General features: G+C 48.3%; 1 protein-coding gene across 1 annotated transcript; it reads left to right on the top strand.

Annotated features, from left to right (window-relative positions):
• Window positions 1-1,199: 1,199 nt before the first annotated feature.
• On the top strand, window positions 1,200-18,562 carry slc4a5b (solute carrier family 4 member 5b). Its single transcript, XM_028417117.1, has 27 exons — window positions 1,200-1,354; window positions 1,430-1,648; window positions 6,765-6,894; window positions 7,122-7,282; window positions 7,539-7,694; window positions 7,862-7,969; window positions 8,503-8,558; window positions 10,628-10,785; window positions 10,854-10,941; window positions 11,018-11,176; window positions 11,254-11,375; window positions 11,451-11,625; window positions 11,703-11,836; window positions 12,019-12,199; window positions 12,291-12,381; window positions 12,643-12,701; window positions 12,939-13,130; window positions 13,235-13,348; window positions 13,788-13,949; window positions 14,039-14,217; window positions 14,308-14,380; window positions 14,457-14,525; window positions 14,605-14,778; window positions 14,872-15,036; window positions 16,177-16,291; window positions 16,583-16,635; window positions 18,533-18,562. Coding segments are annotated over exons 1-26 (3,306 nt in total). The 5' UTR covers window positions 1,200-1,290; the 3' UTR covers window positions 16,585-16,635; window positions 18,533-18,562.
• The last annotated feature ends 602 nt before the right edge of the window (window positions 18,563-19,164 follow it).

Raw genomic sequence — 19,164 nt, 5'->3', positions numbered from 1 at the left:
TCAGGAGTGGATCAGTGATCACTTCAAGCTCAGACTAAACCTGTGTGTGGGTGTGATTTCAACAAGGAGAGTTTTATTTATTGATTGATTTTTAGTTTTAGGATTCTATTTGACAGCTGTAACCACGCGTGCTTTCCTTCCTGTTACATGATCTCATTGTTCAACACACCTCTGTGAAAACAGCGCCATCATGGCTACCAGCAGATAGAACTCAGGTGTGTGTGTGTGTGTGTGCGGCAGAACAGCAGACTTCATTCCTCCTGATTTGGAAGATTTTTTATTGTTAAAAAAAGGCAGGTCAGACGGAGACTCTCTGGTCATGTGACTGCTGCTCACATGTGACTCCATCATGGCGTCCTGCTGGGTGCTGAGGAGGACAGGACTTTATGTTTTTACTGAGTCTTGTTGGAGTGAACTCTTTAAGGCCCCGTTCACACTGGAGAAAGTCATTCCAGCTAGAGTAGGATTGAGCCCAGACAGCCTTTAAGCTGGATGCGTTCAGACCTATTTTCAAATCTGGCTAGCACACACTTGTGTCCGCACTCAATCTGGCTTCATCCAGCGTGTTTGCTGTTCTCCAAACCACTAGGTGGCGCCTCGTGATATGGCTAATAATGTGGCTAGCCGGATTCGCTAGCCACATTTGCGTTCACACCTGAGCCACATTTGAGCCAATCGATTGAAATCAAACTGGATTCAGCCGGATTGGAGGTGTTCACACTCGGAAAAAAACACATCTGGATTGATCTGGATGCAGCCAAATCCTGCTTAAGCCACATTTTTTTCCCCAGTGTGAACGGGGCCAAAGTTTGGAGGACGTTTGTGTAGAATTCATTTTGTGTATATATCCCGGCTGGTATGAATGGTGCATTCAAGGACTCTTCCTGTTTGTAGGTGCAGGCTGTTGTGGTTTGTGGGCTTAGAGTTGACAATACACTGTGATAAAAATCAGCCATGTTTATATAAACAGAAATCAGCTGTGGTCGGGCTCCATCTTTAACGGTCGAATGTGCGTCTGTTTCGGCAGCATTTCAGGGAGTTCTCTGCCGTTTCCTTTTGGTTTTCATGACCTGAGCATCAGTCTGGTCCTGAAGGGCTGCTGGGGGTTTTCCATTGAGTTTTCCTCTTTGTCATCCATCGATCTGTTGAGGTGGCAGAGGCACATGCGTTTTCCATGTGTCACTGTAAGGCCAGGAGGATTCCCCTGCCAAAGAACTCCACACCACAGCCACAGCACAGCATCCAGAGCTCCTCAGTAACCGTCTTCCTCCTGTTTCCAAATGTTTCAGGATGGATCACCATGACTGGCAGCGAGGGAAAAGCAGAGGTCACAGACACTATGAAGACGATGAGGGTGAGTAAAGAAAACCCATCCTGACCACAAGCAGAGCAACATGAGCATCAGTCCTAACTGTCCCGTGTCTCTCAGACGCCCAGCCGTTCTACATCGGCGTCCCGGTGTCCCACAGACGGAAAAGGCGCAGACATCACTCCTACGCCAGCGACGCCGATCGCGAATCCCGACACGCGCACTATGATCACCACACACACCACGAACACGCACACCGCGGTTATTACCACGACAGAGAGGAGCACTACAGCGATGAGGAGGGCAGCGCAGAGCCCTCCGAGCCCATCAATCCCTCAGGTAAGACACTGCGTCCAAGGCTGGACTCCTGGCCTGCTGCTAGTCTTGTTTGTCACCCGTTAAAACTGCCCCCAGACTCAAGACAGCAGGCTCAGATCGCAACGACTTCAATGATTTTCCACCAGTTCCTCTCAACAGTCTGAGCTTCACGAGTAGTAGTGCAAAGTGTGCCCTCACTACATCTTCTCAGTGACAACAGACAGCTCCTCTGTCCTTTAATCCTCACATCTCCATCTGTCACCTACACCAAATAGCTTTGCTGTTCGTGTCCTGGTTCTGGTCACATGCTGTATTGATTACTGCTGTTGGTCTGCCTCATAGGTTTCTCCATAAACGTTCTCCAACTGGTTCAGAATCTTCTGAGCACATCAGTCCTGTTCACAAACAGCTTCATTGGCTCCTGTTCCCCTTCCCTCTGCTCCTCACCTTCAAACCTTCACACCATCCTGTGCACTCAGATCTTCCTCAGCCCTCCTGCTCTCCGCTCCACCTGTCCCTCTGTCCTCTGCTGGGTGATGACTCTGGAACTCTGTCTCACTCTGTCTGTTCCCACCTTTTCAAACTGGCCAGTCAGATATGAAACCCACCAGCATCTTCTCCGAGTGACTTTAGCTTTTGACCTACAGTTGCTGTTAACTGTTTTAACTTATCGTTGTTTGTAAAGTTGTGCTGACGTCACGTAGTTAAACTGATCCCACAAACTTACCAGAGAAGCGCCCCTGTTTGTCTAGCAGCAGCTAACTGTGCACACAGTAGTGAAGGCATATGACCCTGCTGGGTCTGTGCTAGTAGCTAGATAATCCACAGGTCTGCCTGCATGAACAGTGTGTGATGGGGTAGAAGTAGCCGGTGCATGTATGTGATGAATATTTTGCAGCATGGTTCCCAAGGGGCCATGAAGTGTGAAGCCTGTAAGCTGATTAGAGCTGAGGAACTCCAAGCTGTGTGTGTGTGTGTGCTGTTTGGGGGACTGAGAGTGTTTTGTATGTGGTGTTCTTGATGTTTTTGTGTTTAATCCTCTCAGGGTGTATATGAGCAGAGCAGACATACAGCCTGAGCTGGATGCTTTGGTAGAAGTCAGTCTGTCGAGGACACTTTTCTTGTCTTGTGAGTGTTCATAGCATGAGGAGGAGAGCACTCCAGGGCCCTGTGGTGTGTGTCAACCCTCTTAAAGCCTCTGGCTCTTTGCTGCTTTGGAGATTTTTTCAGTGGATTTCTACCCGAGCTTACAGAAGACCTCTTCCAACCTGGCTGAACGGTGCAGGTCTTACTCAGCCTGTATCATACATGGCTAACTGAAGCTGGCTGAAGAAGACAGACGTAGGTGAGAAGACTCATGGTGTGCTGAGCCAAGGACTCAACACCTTACCAAGAGGACGGGCGGGTTTTTCACCGGTATAAAGAACTCCTGAAGATCTTTGTAGGATTCTGCGATCTTCGTCGTCAGAGGATCCAGCATGCAGGATCCTGGGGTCTCCTGTCACGCAGTCATGGCCTCTCGTTGGACCTTACCCGGCTCCCAAATAGGTAAAGGCCGCCCATGCAAAGAGGGAAAGGAGCCATACATACATGATACGTGTTGTTGTGAAGTGTGAGGGTCAGCAGCCACATGCTAATCAGTTACTATGACTTCTACTTGTAATGCTACTTAAACTCTATGAAGTATTTCTGTGGGCTCTGGTCTGAGGGGCTGTTCATGTCTGGGTTCTGACTCAGGTGATGAGCTGATCCTCAGCAGCAGAGGGTCTGAAGAGCATTCCAAGGCTGTCTGACCTTCATGTCTAGATAATCGCTTCTCTTTACATAGCTGAGCGGTTCTTTATATCATATGGATTAGAGAACTGTGGTCGAACCTACACAGCTGACACATGAAGAAGGCCGCATGTTAACTTGTGACACAGCACAGCTTTGTTACATCCACAACAGTTTAGATGGAGGCAGATTGCTGTTTTCTCTGTTACATATCCAAGATGGTGGCTATTGTGGACATTTTTACACACACGGTTTGGACTGGTGTGAGTACAGTGCTTCATATCTGTAAGATTTCTCAGCTTTGATCCGGTTTCCTGCTGGGATTTGGCAGCAGCACCTTCTTTTAGGCCCCGTTCACACTGGAGAAAGTCATTCCAGCTAGAGTAGGATTGAGCCCAGACAGCCTTTAAGCTGGATGCGTTCAGACCTATTTTCAAATCTGGCTAGCACACACTTGTGTCCGCACTCAATCCGGCTTCATCCAGCATGTTTGTGGTCCTCCAAACCACTAGGTGGCGCCTCGTAATATACAGAGTCCATTCACGCCACGGTAGGACCACGTGTGCGCATGCGTCATGTGGTTTTTTTGGATTCGATCGCCACATTTGCGTTCACACCTGATTTGAGCCAATCCGGCTAGATCCACCTCTCGTGGGTGGATCTAGCCGGAGTGAAATCAAACTGGATACAGCCGGATTCGAGGTGTTCACACTCAGAAAATAACACATCTGGATTGATCTGGATGTGGCCGAATCCTGCTTAAGCCACATTTTTTCCCCAGTGTGAACGGGGTATTAGTGTGAACACACCTCTGTGCTCAAAGTAGCATGCCTGTTGGAGCTAACGGGTACAACACTGTGTGTGTTGCCGTTATTTGTTATTTGGTTCTTGAGCTTCTCCCCTGGTTGGTTTTCTAACCAGAATGTGTGTGTGTGTAACTCTACATAGAGGGGTCAGAGAACCAGAAAGCCACAGTTTACCCAGTGGCCCCAAAATGATCCATACCCCTGCACACATAATACAGGCTGACCTCCACTGTGTGGGATTACGTTGGCTCGTCGGAGATCAGACGCACACATACAGTGGGGAAAAAAAGTATTTAGTCAGCCACCAATTGTGCAAGTTCTCCTATTTAAAAAGATGAGAGAGCCCTGTAATTTTCATCACAGGTATACCTCAACTATGAGAGACAAAATGAGAAACAAAAATCCAGAAAATCACATTGTAGGATTTTTAAAGAATTTATTTGCAAATTATGGTGGAAAATAAGTATTTGGTCAATAACAAAATGTCATCTCAATACTTTGTTATATACCCTTTGTTGGCAATGACAGAGGTCAAACGTTTTCTGTAAGTCTTCACAAGGTTTTCACACACTTTTGCTGGTATTTTGGCCCATTCCTCCATGCAGATCTCCTCTAGAGCAGTAATGTTTTGGGGCTGACGCTGGGTAACACAGACTTTCAACTCCCTCCAAAGATTTTCTATGGGGTTGAGATCTGGAGACTGGCTAGGCCACTCCAGGACCTTGCAATGCTTCTTACGAAGCCACTCCTTTGTTGCCCGGGCGGTGTGTTTGGGATCATTGTCATGTTGAAAGACCCAGCCACGTTTCATCTTCAATGCCCTTGCTGATGGAAGGAGGTTTTCACTCAAAATCTCACGATACATGGCCCCATTCATTCTTTCATTTACACGGATCAGTCGTCCAGGTCCCTTTGGAGAAAAACAGCCCCAAAGCATGATGTTTCCACCCCCATGCTTCACAGTAGGTATGGTGTTCTTCGGATGCAACTCAGCATTCTTTCTCCTCCAAACACGACAAGTTGAGTTTTTACCAAAAAGTTCTATTTTGGTTTCATCTGACCATATGACATTCTCCCAATCCTCTTCTGGATCATCCAAATGCTCTCTAGCAAACTTCAAACGGGCCTGGATATGTACTGGTTTAAGCAGGGGGACACGTCTGGCACTGCAGGATTTGAGTCCCTGGCGGCGCAGTGTGTTACTGATGGTAGCTTTTGTTACTTTGGTCCCAGCTCTCCGGAGGTCATTCACTAGGTCCCCCCGTGTGGTTCTGGGATTTTTGCTCACAGTTCTGGTGATCATTTTGACCCCACGGGGTGAGATCTTGCGTGGAGCCCCAGATCGAGGGAGATTATCAGTGGTCTTGTATGTCTTCCATTTTCTAATAATTGCTCCCACAGTTGATTTCTTCACACCAAGCTGCTTACCTATTGCAGATTCAGTCTTCCCAGCCTGGTGCAGGTCTACAATTTTGTTTCTGGTGTCCTTTGACAGCTCTTTGGTCTTGGCCATAGTGGAGTTTGGAGTGTGACTGTTTGAGGTTGTGGACAGGTGTCTTTTATACTGATAACGACTCCAAACAGATGCCATTAATACAGGTAACGAGTGGAGGACAGAGGAGCCTCTTAAAGAAAAAGTTACAGGTCTGTGAGAGCCAGAAATCTTGCTTGTTTGTAGGTGACCAAATACTTCTTTTACTGAGGAATTTACCAATTAATTCATTAAAAATCCTACAATGTGATTTTCTACATTTTCTTTTCTTATTTTGTCTCTCATAGTTCAGGTATACATATGATGAAAATTACAGGCCTCTCTCATCTTTTTAAGTGGGAGAACTTGCACAATTGGTGGCTGACTAAATACTTTTTTTCCCCACTGTAAGTACACACACACCACCAACACGGGCCGAACCTGCAGTGCGAGCGCAGACTGTCATGGAAACAGCTGCGCTGTGGAACATTGTGTCGTTTTATCATTATCCAGCACAGATTGCATAATTGTCCCTGTTTGCGACAACATTGATTGAGGATGCAGGTGTCACGTCACATGATGCTCGTGGGGGCCGATCGGATCAATAAGTTCATCAGCTGATGATGTGAAGGAAATGGGGAAACCACACACACACACACACACACACACAGTGATCGGGTGAACAGCGCCTCCAGGCTGAGTTAATGGAGATTGATCGGCTGAGTAAAATTAGAAAAAGGTGCCGGCTGATAGATCACACACACCACAGCAGTCATTAGAGGAGCTCTTGTTCACTTGTTAAAGGCAACTAATGGGGACTGTTCCAATTAGATGTGTCTGCTTTTCAACGTCTGGCTAAGGAAACAAATGTGTTTACACATAATTAACATGTAGATTCCTAATTGTTTACTTAGTTTAGAGTGTTAGCATGCTAACTTTGCTAACTAGTAAGGTGAGGCTCTAACATAGGTAGGAAATGTGCTCATAAAGCAAAGTAGAAGTGTAGAAGAGTCCACAAGTGGAGCAGGGAGAAGAGTTTTAGGCTCATTGTGTGTTTGTGTGTGTGTGTTGTGTGTGTCCATCTTAGTGTCTCCTGCAGCTGAGCGACTGCGCCACATCCTGGGTGAAGATGACAGCACCCCAACACCCACAATATTCACTGAGATGGACACGCTGCAGCATGAAGGGGGCGAGTTAGAGTGGAAAGAGTCTGCGAGGTACCCACACACACACACACACACACACACACACACACACAGCGTGTCGGGCCTTTCATTAGTTTAGGATTTTGGGTCACTTTTAATTGAATTCTGAGGTTGAAGGCTGCGTTTGGGGTGAGTGTAGCACCATGTGATCGAAGCTGCAGCCTCACTTACATAACATCATGCATAGAAATCAATCATTCTCTCAGGAGTCACTTCTTTTTTTTGTCTCTTCTCTGCAGGTGGGTGAAGTTTGAGGAGAAGGTGGAGGAAGGAGGAGAGCGATGGAGCAAGCCTCACGTCTCCACGCTGACTCTGCACAGCCTCTTCGAGCTCAGGACCTGCCTGCAGACAGGAAGCATCCTACTGGACCTGGAAGGATACTCACTGCCACAGATCGTGGGTGAGTCAAGTCCAAAGATCACTTTCAGTCAGATGGTTCATCCAGTCAGCTGCAAAGTGTCCTTTGACTCCCGACCTAGTGGTGGTAGTCTTTACATGTGTGTTTATTTCCACTGCTGGAAATAAGATAGATCAGGTGTGACTGCTACAAAATGGAATATTAAAAATAAGAGTTCAGATTAAAGGATCAACAACCATAAATATAGTGAAATATGGCTGCTAGTAAAAAGTTTAAACCATGAACACTTTCCCTCCAGAGGATATTGTGGATCGGCAGATAGCCGATGGTCTCATTGCTCCGGACCTGAAGGAGAAGATCATCTTTGTTCTGCTCAGGAAGCACCGTCACCAGACCAAGAAACCCATCCACCGCTCGCTGGCCGACATAGGGAAGTCCTCCAACGCTGCCTCCAGTAAGTCCACCTGCATCTTCAAGTCATCTGACCTTCTGATGACATCCTAACGCTTCCTCTGTTTTCTGCCTTGTTTATTCACCTCTCCTCATTTACATAAATAAATCAATTAAAAACCACCTCTTCTGTGCTCATCGCTGTCACACCTGCTGCTGCTGCTCTGTCAGACCGTAGTCCGCAGGCTAATCTGAGCCGTAGTACTAGTTCAGCTTCCGGGATCCACCGCTCCACAGAAGACCTACGCTCTCGGCAGTCAAGCAGCCTTGGCCGCCTGCGTGAGTCTCAGCACACCACACAAGCACACACACACACACACCCCAACCATATATTCTTACTTAAAGGACACACACCTAATATCTTCTGAGCTGCTCTGCTTTATTCTGTTTTTAACATCGCTCTCCCGACTAACTCCCGGCATGATTTCAACACTTCAGACGGCTTTCTGACCACGCGTGTGTGTGTGTGTGTGTGTGTACATACTCACCATGAATACAGTGTGTTGGTCATAATGTGTGTTGACTTTAGAGATTTCGGTCCCATTGTGTGTGAATCCATCTGGGGTGAAGGAGGGGATTATTAGAGGATTTTTGGGCTCTGTGTGGTATGTTCCATTTTATCTAAATCTGCTCTGAGAAGGTTAAAAAAAAAAGAAATGAGTCATTCAAATATAATCTGGTCATGTTTTTAAGGAGCAGTTAATTGGGTTAAATCAGCACTTTTACTGAATAAACATTCTTGTTTCTGAAATCTGTCTTTTTCTGTGTGTGTGTTTGTAAAAAACAAAAACAAGTGTGTGCTTTGTTTGCAGATCATGCTCAGAGCAGAAGCATGAATGATATTTCAGACACACCCAGCACCGACCAGGTAAGTCTTATTGTCAGTATTCCACATATAAATACTGAACAGTGAAAGATCTGCCAGTGTTTTCACCCGTCTGCTGCAAAAAATAGACTTTTTATGTATTTGAAAAAGTAAAAAAACAGGAAATCGATGTGTGATGGTGTTTTGGGGCAGCATGCCATGAATAAATCAATGTATGGAAAACACTGTGATGTATCTAATAACAATGGGAAAGGAGCCTCTGAACATGTTGGGCTGCTTTACTGTTAATAAAGTGTCATTTCTGGCACCGCAGACCGGCTGTTGTAAAAGAAAAACATCATTTCTCTCTGTGGTTCTGCTGCTCACACGCTGAGAAACTTTACTATTGCATCCTTGAAATTGAATTTAAAGAAACAATGAAGAGCTAATATTGATTATTATGAGAAAAAAATGATCATTTTTGAGTAAATTTTAAAGTTATCAGACACAGGGTCCTACATTTCCCATAATTCAATCAATGCCCTCCTGTTGTCAGACCCTCACTGACCTGTAAACGCAGACCACGCCCCCAGTTTGTGAGTCGGGGCTCCTGTGGATCCTCTGTGTGACATTCAGCCTGTGTGTACACTGAGTGATGTGTTATTGATCGGTGATGAGCTCATCTCCTGTCGCCTGTGGGGGAATCATGAAGGCACAAAGGGACACGCTCACGCTGCTTCTCTAAGTGTGTGTTTGTTTTCAGTGAAAATTTACTTTGAGTAAAAGTTAGAACTACTTAATCCCTCTAATCCACACAGCTGAGATGGGAACTGTGCAACACCTGCATGTTTGTTCTTATTAGTGTGTGTGTGTGTGTGTGTGTGTGTGTGTGTGTGTGTGCAGATTTCTGACCTGTTTTTCTGCGTTTGTTGTTGAGCAGCAGCGTGCTCTCTGTTGACTTCAAAGCAGGAAATTAACTCATGCATGTGACCCCGGTCCGCTGTGATTACTCGTTGGCATGGCACCTCCAGCTTTCTTTTCATCTGGCCAGTTTATAAAGTACATGACGTCATGACTCTAAACCTTTGGAGGGCAGATTATTGTTAAATTAGTTTGAGTGTGAGGTTGAAATGTGCGGTTTATGGACCAAGAAGTTAGGAGAGAGTGAAGGAGGACCAGCTGGTGAGTTGACTCTGAAAGCAGCATTAACAGATTATGTAGAGATTTTAATTTAAGCACCCACCACTCCACTGCCACGTGAGGAGGAGGAGGAGGAGGAGGAGGCTGGAAGGAGGCTGGAATGATGGGAATGTCCGGCCATCACTGAACAATAGGATGTGGGCTCTGAGCCGCCACTTGAATGTTTGTATCCAGTTTGATTTCAATCCGGCTAGATCCACCTCTCGTAGGTGGATCTTGGCTCAAATGTGGCTCAGGTGTGAACGCAAATTTGACTAGCGAATCCAGCTAGCGATGTGCTACTTCCGGTTCACGGGGCGTGACACGGGACAAAAAAACGCACAACGCATGCGCACACGTGGTCCTACCGCGGCCTGAACGGACTCTGACCGGACTCTGTATATTATGAGGCGCCACCTAGTGGTTTGGAGGACAGCAAACATGCTGGATGAAGCCGGATTGAGTGCGGACACAACTGTGTGCTAGCTAGATTTGAATATAGGTCTGAACGCATCCAGCTTAAAGGCTGTCTGGGCTCAATCCTACTCTAGCTGGAATGACTTTCTCCAGTGTGAACGGGGCCTAAGGCTCCTGTCCACTTGAAGACGAGTGTGGGCGTATCCGCTAAAGTTTTTGATCGTATGTGTTTCATCCACAGGAACAGCCATTTTAGGAGCTTGAAAACTTTTGAAACCAGGTCCCATAGTGGATATGTTTCAAAATGCTGTTTACATGTTTACGACCAATACAAACCAAAATTTTCTGAAATGATGACGCCACAGCTCCACCTCTTCCTGCATGCACTCGCTCCGACAACAACAAACTACCGAACTTGTTATTGCTTTCACAGCAAAATCTTCTGCTGCTCCTCTGACACAGCGAGCAGCAAGTGTACAATAACTCTGAAGGTTTTAGATCTCACAGCTGTGACCCCTCCCTCCTCTCTGTTCCAGCTGAAGAATAAGTTCATGAAGAAGATTCCACGTGACGCTGAAGCCTCCAACGTCCTCATCGGTGAGGTGGATTTCCTGGAAAAACCATTTGTCTCCTTTGTGCGTTTGGCTCAAGCCACGACTCTGGGAGGCCTCACAGAGGTCCCGGTGCCCACCAGGTGAGCCTCACTGCTGTTCACATGTCACTCCCAGCTCTGTGTGTGTTCATGTGTCTTTCTTTTGGCAGATTCCTCTTCATTTTGCTGGGTCCTCAAGGCAAAACCAAGTCCTACAATGAGATCGGCAGAGCGATCGCTACGCTGATGGTGGACGATGTAAGAGGCCGACGGTTCACCTGTGCATGCGACATCCAATCAGCCGCTTTGATCTGATGTTTTCCTTCCCTGTCAGCTGTTCAGTGACGTCGCCTACAAAGCCAGAGACCGCGAGGACCTGATCGCAGGTGTTGATGAGTTCCTGGACGAGGTGATTGTCCTTCCTCCAGGAGAGTGGGACCCCAAGATACGCATCGAACCTCCCAAGAAGGTTCCGTCAGCAGATATGAGGCGCGTATGCTGACGCATCTTCTTTGTGTTTCGAGGTCGTTGAATCATAAAACAACTTGTTTTTTTTTGTTTTCCAGGAAGTCGGTGCTGAACCTGAACGAGCTCGGTCAGATGAACGGCTCGGCGGGCGGCGCAGCTGGAGGAGAAGACGAGGAGTTTCCCACTCCCCACGAGCTGGGCGAGGAGCTGAAGTTCACTGGGAGGTGTGGGAGGAGGCGTCACACGGGTCAGTGCAGCCATGTTGGGACCAGGTCATTGTAGCTGCTTCCTTTTCACAGGTTCGGCGGGGGCCTGTGGCTGGACATCAAGCGGAAGATCCCGTGGTACTGTAGTGACATCTACGATGGCTTCCATATCCAGTCCATCTCTGCCGTGCTCTTCATCTACCTGGGCTGCATCACCAATGCCATCACCTTCGGAGGGCTGCTGGGGGACGCCACTGACAACTACCAGGTCATCCACGAAGCGTCCAGGAGGAGCCACGCAGACGGACATGTCCCTGTCTAACCTGTCCTCTGTCTCGGTCTCAGGGGGTGATGGAGAGCTTCCTCGGCACCGCGTTAGCAGGGACCGTCTTCTGTTTGTTTGGCGGACAGCCGCTCATCATCCTCAGTTCAACGGGGCCCATCCTCATCTTTGAAAAGCTGCTGTACGAGTTCAGCAAGTAAGACGCACACACACACACACACACACAATAACTCAGCACATCCACAGCAGGAAAACACAAGGAGCTGACTTTTTTAGTAAGATATGAAGAAATCATCTTCCCACTGCCGGCTTCTGTCTCCTGTTTTCCGTGTGTTTGTTACTCGTTGTCACCTCTTCTGTGTGCGACCGTCCTCACAGGAACAACGGCATCGACTACATGGAGCTCCGCCTGTGGATCGGCCTCCACTCCTGCCTGCAGTGCTTCCTGCTGGTCGTCTCCGACGCCAGCTACATCATCAAATACATGACCCGCTTCACGGAGGAGGGCTTCTCCAGCCTCATTTCCTTCATCTTCATCTCTGACGCCATCAAGAAGATGGTGGGTGTAACACCCTGCTCTCACACACACACACGGCAGACTCACAAACAGAATGAAGACATAAGGAAGAACACTGTGTGTTTTCCCACAGGTTGGAGCCTTCAAGTATTACCCAATCAACCGCGGCTTTAAGCCGGATTACATCACAGCCTACAAGTGTGAATGCATCGCACCAGACCAGGGTGAGTCTTCAAACTCTTTGAATTTTTTTTCAATATTTTTACATATTTGATCGATTTGACCAGAAATAAATCTTTGTTCATTGTAACTTTGTGATGATTTTCTGTATCTCTCATGTTTCTGCCTCATTTTTGGACGCTGTCTGAAAAATGTGAGTGTGACAGCAGAGATCCTGATGTGCTAAGAAAACTCGGCTGACCTTTGTTGATGTTTTATCCGTCATCACGTTGTGTTTGATTGTTTTTCCTGCTTCATTTCTGCAGCATCTGCGCTGGGCTTGAATGTTTCAGCTCCACTGGGAGACGATAACATGACTCTGCTGGTAAGTGACAGACGACAGAATGATGGGAGGTCAGCGTTTGTATCTCGTGGTCTCTGCAGCATTCAGATTTCTGCTGAGTCCTCCTGCAGGGTTTGGTAGACGTCCTCTGTATTCTTTTTTTCTACTGTTATCGCTTGTCTTTTCTCTCTTTGTCTGTTTTGCCTCCACCCTTTTGTTTCCCCCTCTCTCTCTCTCCACCCTTCACCCTCGTCGCCTCTCATCGTCCCGCCGTTGTAGTTTAACTTGACAGACCTGGACTGGAGTCAGCTGAGTAAGAAAGAGTGTGTGAAGTACGGTGGAACGCTGGTGGGGAACTCCTGTAAGTATGTCCCGGACCTGGCCCTCATGTCCTTCATCCTCTTCTTCGGCACATACTCCATGACCGTCTCTCTCAAGAAGTTCAAGTTCAGCCGTTATTTCCCGACGAAGGTAAGGCCGCGTCAGATCCCGCCCTGCAGGAACCTGACCCTGCATGTTGGATGTCTGCTCCCAGCCTCAGCTGCTCCCTCTTGTGTCCTCTGACTGCACTGCAGCTCCGCTCCCTCGTCAGTGACTTCGCCATCATCCTGTCTATCCTGGTCTTCTGCGGGCTGGACTCCCTGCTGGAGCTCGACACGCCCAAACTGCACGTCCCCACTGAGATCAAGGTCCCCCGATCCTTTCCTGCTGGATGCGTTTCTTCCCTCAATGATTATAGGCTTATAGATATGTAATCAATGTATTGATTATTGATTGTTTGACAGATGATTGATTTTTCTCTCTTCTCTCTGTCCTGGTGTCTTCGTGTTTGAACCTTCTTCTCTTGGACTCTTCCTTCCTCACTGTCACACCACACACTTGCCTGTGTGTGTGTGTGTGTGTGTGTGTGTGTGTGTGTAGCTGAGGAAGCTAATCAGTGATTTTGCCATCTTCATGTCAATCATGACCTTTGTGGGTCTGGATATGTTGATAGGATTAGACACCCCTAAACTAATCGTGCCAACTGAATTCAAGGTATTTGATTTATGTCTCTAAATCATGTGTGTGTGTGTGTGTTTGTCCATCGCCTGCTTGTGTGTTTATTGTTCTTCCCTCTGTGTGATGCAGCCCACGCGGTCAGACCGCGGCTGGCTGGTGATGCCGTTTGGTAAGAACCCCTGGTGGTGGTACGTGGCGAGCTTCGTTCCCGCCCTCCTCGTCACCATCCTCATCTTCATGGACCAGCAGATCAGCGCCGTCATCGTCAACCGCAAGGAGAACAAGCTGAAGGTCTGCAGACTCACAGAGACCTCACAGAGACGCACGCGTCTGCACTTTGACTGCTTTCTTTTTCACTTCCTGTTTGTGGCGGGTTGCAGAAAGGCTGCGGCTATCACCTGGATCTCTTCTGGGTGGGGGTGTTGATGTTCGTGTGTTCGTTCATGGGCCTGCCCTGGTACGTGGCCGCCACCGTCATCTCCATCGCGCACATTGATTCTCTGAAGATGGAGAGCGAGTCCAGCGCCCCCGGAGAGCAGCCACAGTTCCTGGGCGTCAGGTGAGGCCGTCCTCAGAGATCAGAATGAATCCCGGAGTGTCGCCTTCTCTGCACGCAGAGGAATAAAATCACAGCGTGTCGTTTTTTCAGAGAGCAGCGGCTGACCGGAGTGCTGGTGTTCGTTCTGACCGGGCTCTCCATCTTCCTCGCCCCCGTCCTTCAGGTCAGTTTCCAGGTGATGATGGAGCTCAGTGCAGCAGGTTTTATCTTAACGCTCTGCTGTCCTGTCTTTGTGGCAGTACATCCCCATGCCAGTTCTGTACGGAGTCTTCCTCTATATGGGCGTGGCCTCGCTCAGCGGCATCCAGGTAAGTGTGTGCGCTCACAGTCTACATCATGGACCAACAGAGGAAGAGCACGAGGTGCAGTGTGAACGCTGTGTTTCAGTTCTGGGAGCGTATCAAGCTGTATCTGATGCCCGCCAAACACCAGCCGGACTTCTCCTTCCTGCGCCACGTCCCGCTGAGACGCGTCCATCTCTTCACCCTCGTCCAGATCGTCTGTCTCGCCGTCCTCTGGATCCTTAAGTCCACATTCCTCGCCATCATCTTCCCCGTGATGGTGAGTGTGCCGCCGTGCGCCTTACAGACAGAGAGGTGTCCTCAGCGTGGGGTTTGTCTCACTGTGTGTCCACCTCGCTGTGTGTGTGTGTAGATTCTGGGTCTGATGGTCGTACGGAAGCTGCTGGATCTCATGTTCTCGCAGCACGACTTAGCCTGGCTGGACGACATCCTGCCGGACAAAGACAAGAAGAAGAAGGAGGACGAGAAGAAGAAGAAGAAAGAGAAGAAGGCACCGGAGCCGGAGAGCGACGAGGAGGTGAGGGAAACCCTGACCCACACACACACACACACAGACACACACAGACACACACACGCACACAAACACACACAGACACACACAAACACACACAGGCACACACACAGACACACACACACAGACACACACACAGACACACACACAGACACACACAGACACACACACGCACACAAACACACACAGACACACACAAACACACACAGGCACACACACAGACACACACACACAGACACACACACAGACACACACAGACACACACACGCACACAAACACACACAGACACACACAAACACACACAGGCACACACACAGACACACACACACAGACACACACACAGACACACACACACACGCACACAAACACACACAGACACACACAGGCACACACACAGACACACACACACAGACACACACACACACAGACACACACACAGACACACAGACACACACACGCACACAAACACACACAGACACACACAGGCACACACACAGACACACACACACAGACAGACAGACACACACACAGACAGACACACACACACACACACAGACAGACAGACACACACACAGACAGACACACACACACACACACAGACACACACACACACACAGACAGATACAGAAACACACACGCACACTCTGCTGCTGTAATGATACTGTTGTGTGTTTGTTGGCATTCAGTGTGTATTTAAATGTGTCACTCCATGTGTTGTGGCTCCTGGGTGACTAATACTGTGCGTTTCTCCTCTCTGTCCCACAGTGTTGCTGAAAAGGCACTGTATAACACTTACTACAGTCTTACTGTCCGTCCTCCTCTCAGTGTGTCCGCCCTCTTAACCCTTTAGACACAGCTCAGCTCAGTGTGTGTCTGTTGTGCAGTGCTGTGATGACTGTTGTGTTCTCAGATAAGGCTGCTACCACTCTGTGTTTGTTACAGTCTACATGTTAAAAACAGGCTGAACCGTCAGAGCCTGAACTTTCCTGCGGTCTTTGAATGCATCCTCCACTTTGTTTACCTTTATGTTGTAAAATCAATAATCAATGAAACAGTCAGTAACAAAGCATCAGAGTGTTTCCAGCCGTACCTGCGAGGTTCCGGTTTGTCCTGCATGCCGACTGCTTCCTGTTTCCTGTCACGCAGCCCGTCAGCTCCGCCCCCCCTCCTCCTGTGAAGGTTCACATGGAGGCCGTAGAGCTCCACACAGAGTCTGACCCTGCCCCTGTTCACCCCACCCCCCAAAAACAAACCTCTGAATGTGAGTACAGCCTCCACCTCCTCCACCTGCTGTTGTTTCAGTATACTGTGTGTTTTGTGGGTTAAAGCCTGCGCAGGTTGTTGTTATGACTCCGACAGTCGAGACTTGAACAGAAACGTTTACAGGAGTTAATGTGTGAACAGTGTGAGCTGATCCGTGTGGAGGCTGGTACTGATCCTCTCTCTGTGTCTGTGTGTGTTTGGATCCATGTCTCTGCTGCACATGCCTCTGTGTGCATGTGTTGTGTTGTTTTGTGTGTGTGTCTGTGTGTGTGTGTGTGTGTCCTCACAGGAGACGAACCCGTACTCCACGGTCACGTCTGATCAGAACGAGCTGGACCGCAGGTACTGTGTGCTGAAACTGCACGTGCCCTACAGCGACCTGATACACCCACCTGACAGGAACACAGGCTGGGAGCACACAGCCGCCTCCAGACCAGCACACACGTAGTCCCAGCACACACACACACACACACACACACACACACACACACTGGATCACCTGTGTTTATATGTACAGTGTGTTGGATTGTATTTATGTAGTGTTGCTGTTCCCGGCTCCTCCTGCTGTAAATACGGATGTTTCTCTGAAGCTCTGCACTTTTAGCTGCTTAAAAACACGAGCTGAGTTATTGTGTCAGGATTTTGGTTGTTTCTTTTCTCGTGGCCAGTGCGTGTTTCAGCCTCACTCCTCCTCTCTGTGCTGCAGAGGCCACTTCCACCCATATGATCTTTAAAAAATATAAACTATTCAGATTGATTCTTACCTTGGTTTTAGTGTTTTTATAATAATTACTTGGTGTTTAGCTGTTCTGCTTGTGTCCCCCCCACACACGCTGCTTTGAAACTTCTTTTTTCCATCATCCCTTCAGTCACTCTGGTTATTCTTGTAGCGCAGCGCCCCCTGCTGTGCAGCGCACTGATGCTGTTGATGTAACACGCTGCACCTTCACAGTGTGAGCTCCTGCTGAGTGTGTGTGTGTTGGTGTGTGTGGTACAGCAGAGTCACATTAAACAGTTTAAAAGTCATTTATGATCACATTTAAGATTCTTATTGTAGGTTTTACATTTGTAATGCATCAGTCTCGACTGACCCCTCTCGTTTCCGTAGCATAGGGGGGTCCTGGTGTCCAAAGTCCGGCCGCGGACCGTCAGATTTTATATGGTCCGCGCTTCTGTCTTTATAATGTGCAGGCTAGCTAAAGGCAGCGAAACAGAATAGGCTAAATCACACAAAATCAACAGGTAGCTCTTGTTTTTTAACTCATTGTGTAACGTTTACGTGACGCTCTGAGCAGAGCACTGTCACCTCGCTGTCTGCGTCGTCACGGTGACATGCGGTGCTGTGGGGCTCTTCAGAGGGCTCTGAAGGTCCACAGCTCCGGGTCAGCACCACAAAACTACACATGCTTACATCCAACCTGCTATCAGAGAGAGTCGGTGCTGTACAGGTGAAGTTCTCTGCCTTTGTACCGGTGGCACCATGTCCTCTGTCTCCGTCTCTGCTCTCGGTTTATTTACTTTAAAAATACCCCGTTCACACTGGGGAAACAAACGTGGCTTAAGCAGGATTCGGCCACATCCAGATCAATCCAGATGTGTTTTTTTCTGAGTGTGAACACCTCGAATCCGGCTGTATCCAGTTTGATTTTAATCCGGCTAGATCCACCTCTCGTGGGTGGATCTTGCCGGATTCAAATGTGGCTCAGGTGTGAACGCAAATGTGGCAAGCGAATCCAGCTAGCGACATGCTACTTCCGGTTAGCGACATGCTACTTACACAAAACTGGACAAAAAAACCGCACAACGCATGTGCACACGCGGCCCTGCTGCGGCGTGAACAGACTCTGTATATTACGAGGCGCCACCTAGTGGTTTGGAGGACCGCAAACATGCTGGATGAAGCCGGATTGAGTGCGGACACAAGTGTGTGCTAGCCAGATTTGAAAATAGGTCTGAACGCATCCAGCTTAAAGGCTGTCTGGGCTCAATCCTACTCGAGCTGGAATGACTTTCTCCAGTGTGAACGGGGCCTTATTTTCTAACTGCTGGTAACTGCTCTGCACTTTTCACCATATTGCAACACAATCAATTCAGAAATAGATTTTATTCTGTTTAACTAAAATGAAAACAAACAGAAGAAACTGGAAATTAAATTAAGATGAAAATTTACCTCTGAGCGATACACTGTGTGTGTGTGTGTGTGTGATGGAGAGTTAAAGTCTTCCACACTGTTCCTCAGCATCACTCTGCACCTGAAGATCTCCTGCCCCCCCTCTCCTGAACCTGACCTCTCCCAGACGACAGGCCCCGCCCCCGCAGAGCCTCCGACGTGCCCGCCGCCCGCGCCCCACGTCAGCATCCGGGTGGAGTCAGACTGCGAGGAGTCTGGCTTCTTCTCCCAACAACAACCACATCAACATCATCCACGCTGGCTGTACCCGCCCGCCGAGCCGCCGCCGCCGCCGCCGCCTGAGCCTCACAGAGACCCCTACAGGAAGCTGCACGCTCACTTCAGTGACTGCTGTGCTGAAACCATCCTGTGACACACACACACACACACACACACTGAGGGAAGGTGCAAAGTGTTGCATACAGATCACAGCTGATGCCTTCACTTCCTGTGGTGACTCCGACAGAAAGAAACAACCAAAACATGTTCATAACAAACACGCGGCTCCTCTGTCAACCTGATGCTCATGTTCCTCTGGCTCACAGCTTGATGTAATAAAACGCTTCTTAAATCTGAGTTTTGGTGATTTCGTTTTATTCATGGTTCCAAGAAAACGCCACAAATCTACAGGAACAAACATTTAAGACGAACATTTCCAGAAGAAACAGAAGACGCTGTGTTCACAGTGTGAGAGAGAGAGA

This window comes from Parambassis ranga, chromosome 12 (assembly GCF_900634625.1).
Source record: "Parambassis ranga chromosome 12, fParRan2.1, whole genome shotgun sequence".
In the NCBI taxonomy this organism is placed as follows: Eukaryota; Metazoa; Chordata; class Actinopteri; family Ambassidae; genus Parambassis; species Parambassis ranga.
The sequence above is the reverse complement of the archived record's forward strand: the minus strand, read 5'-3'. Positions and strand labels throughout refer to the sequence as shown.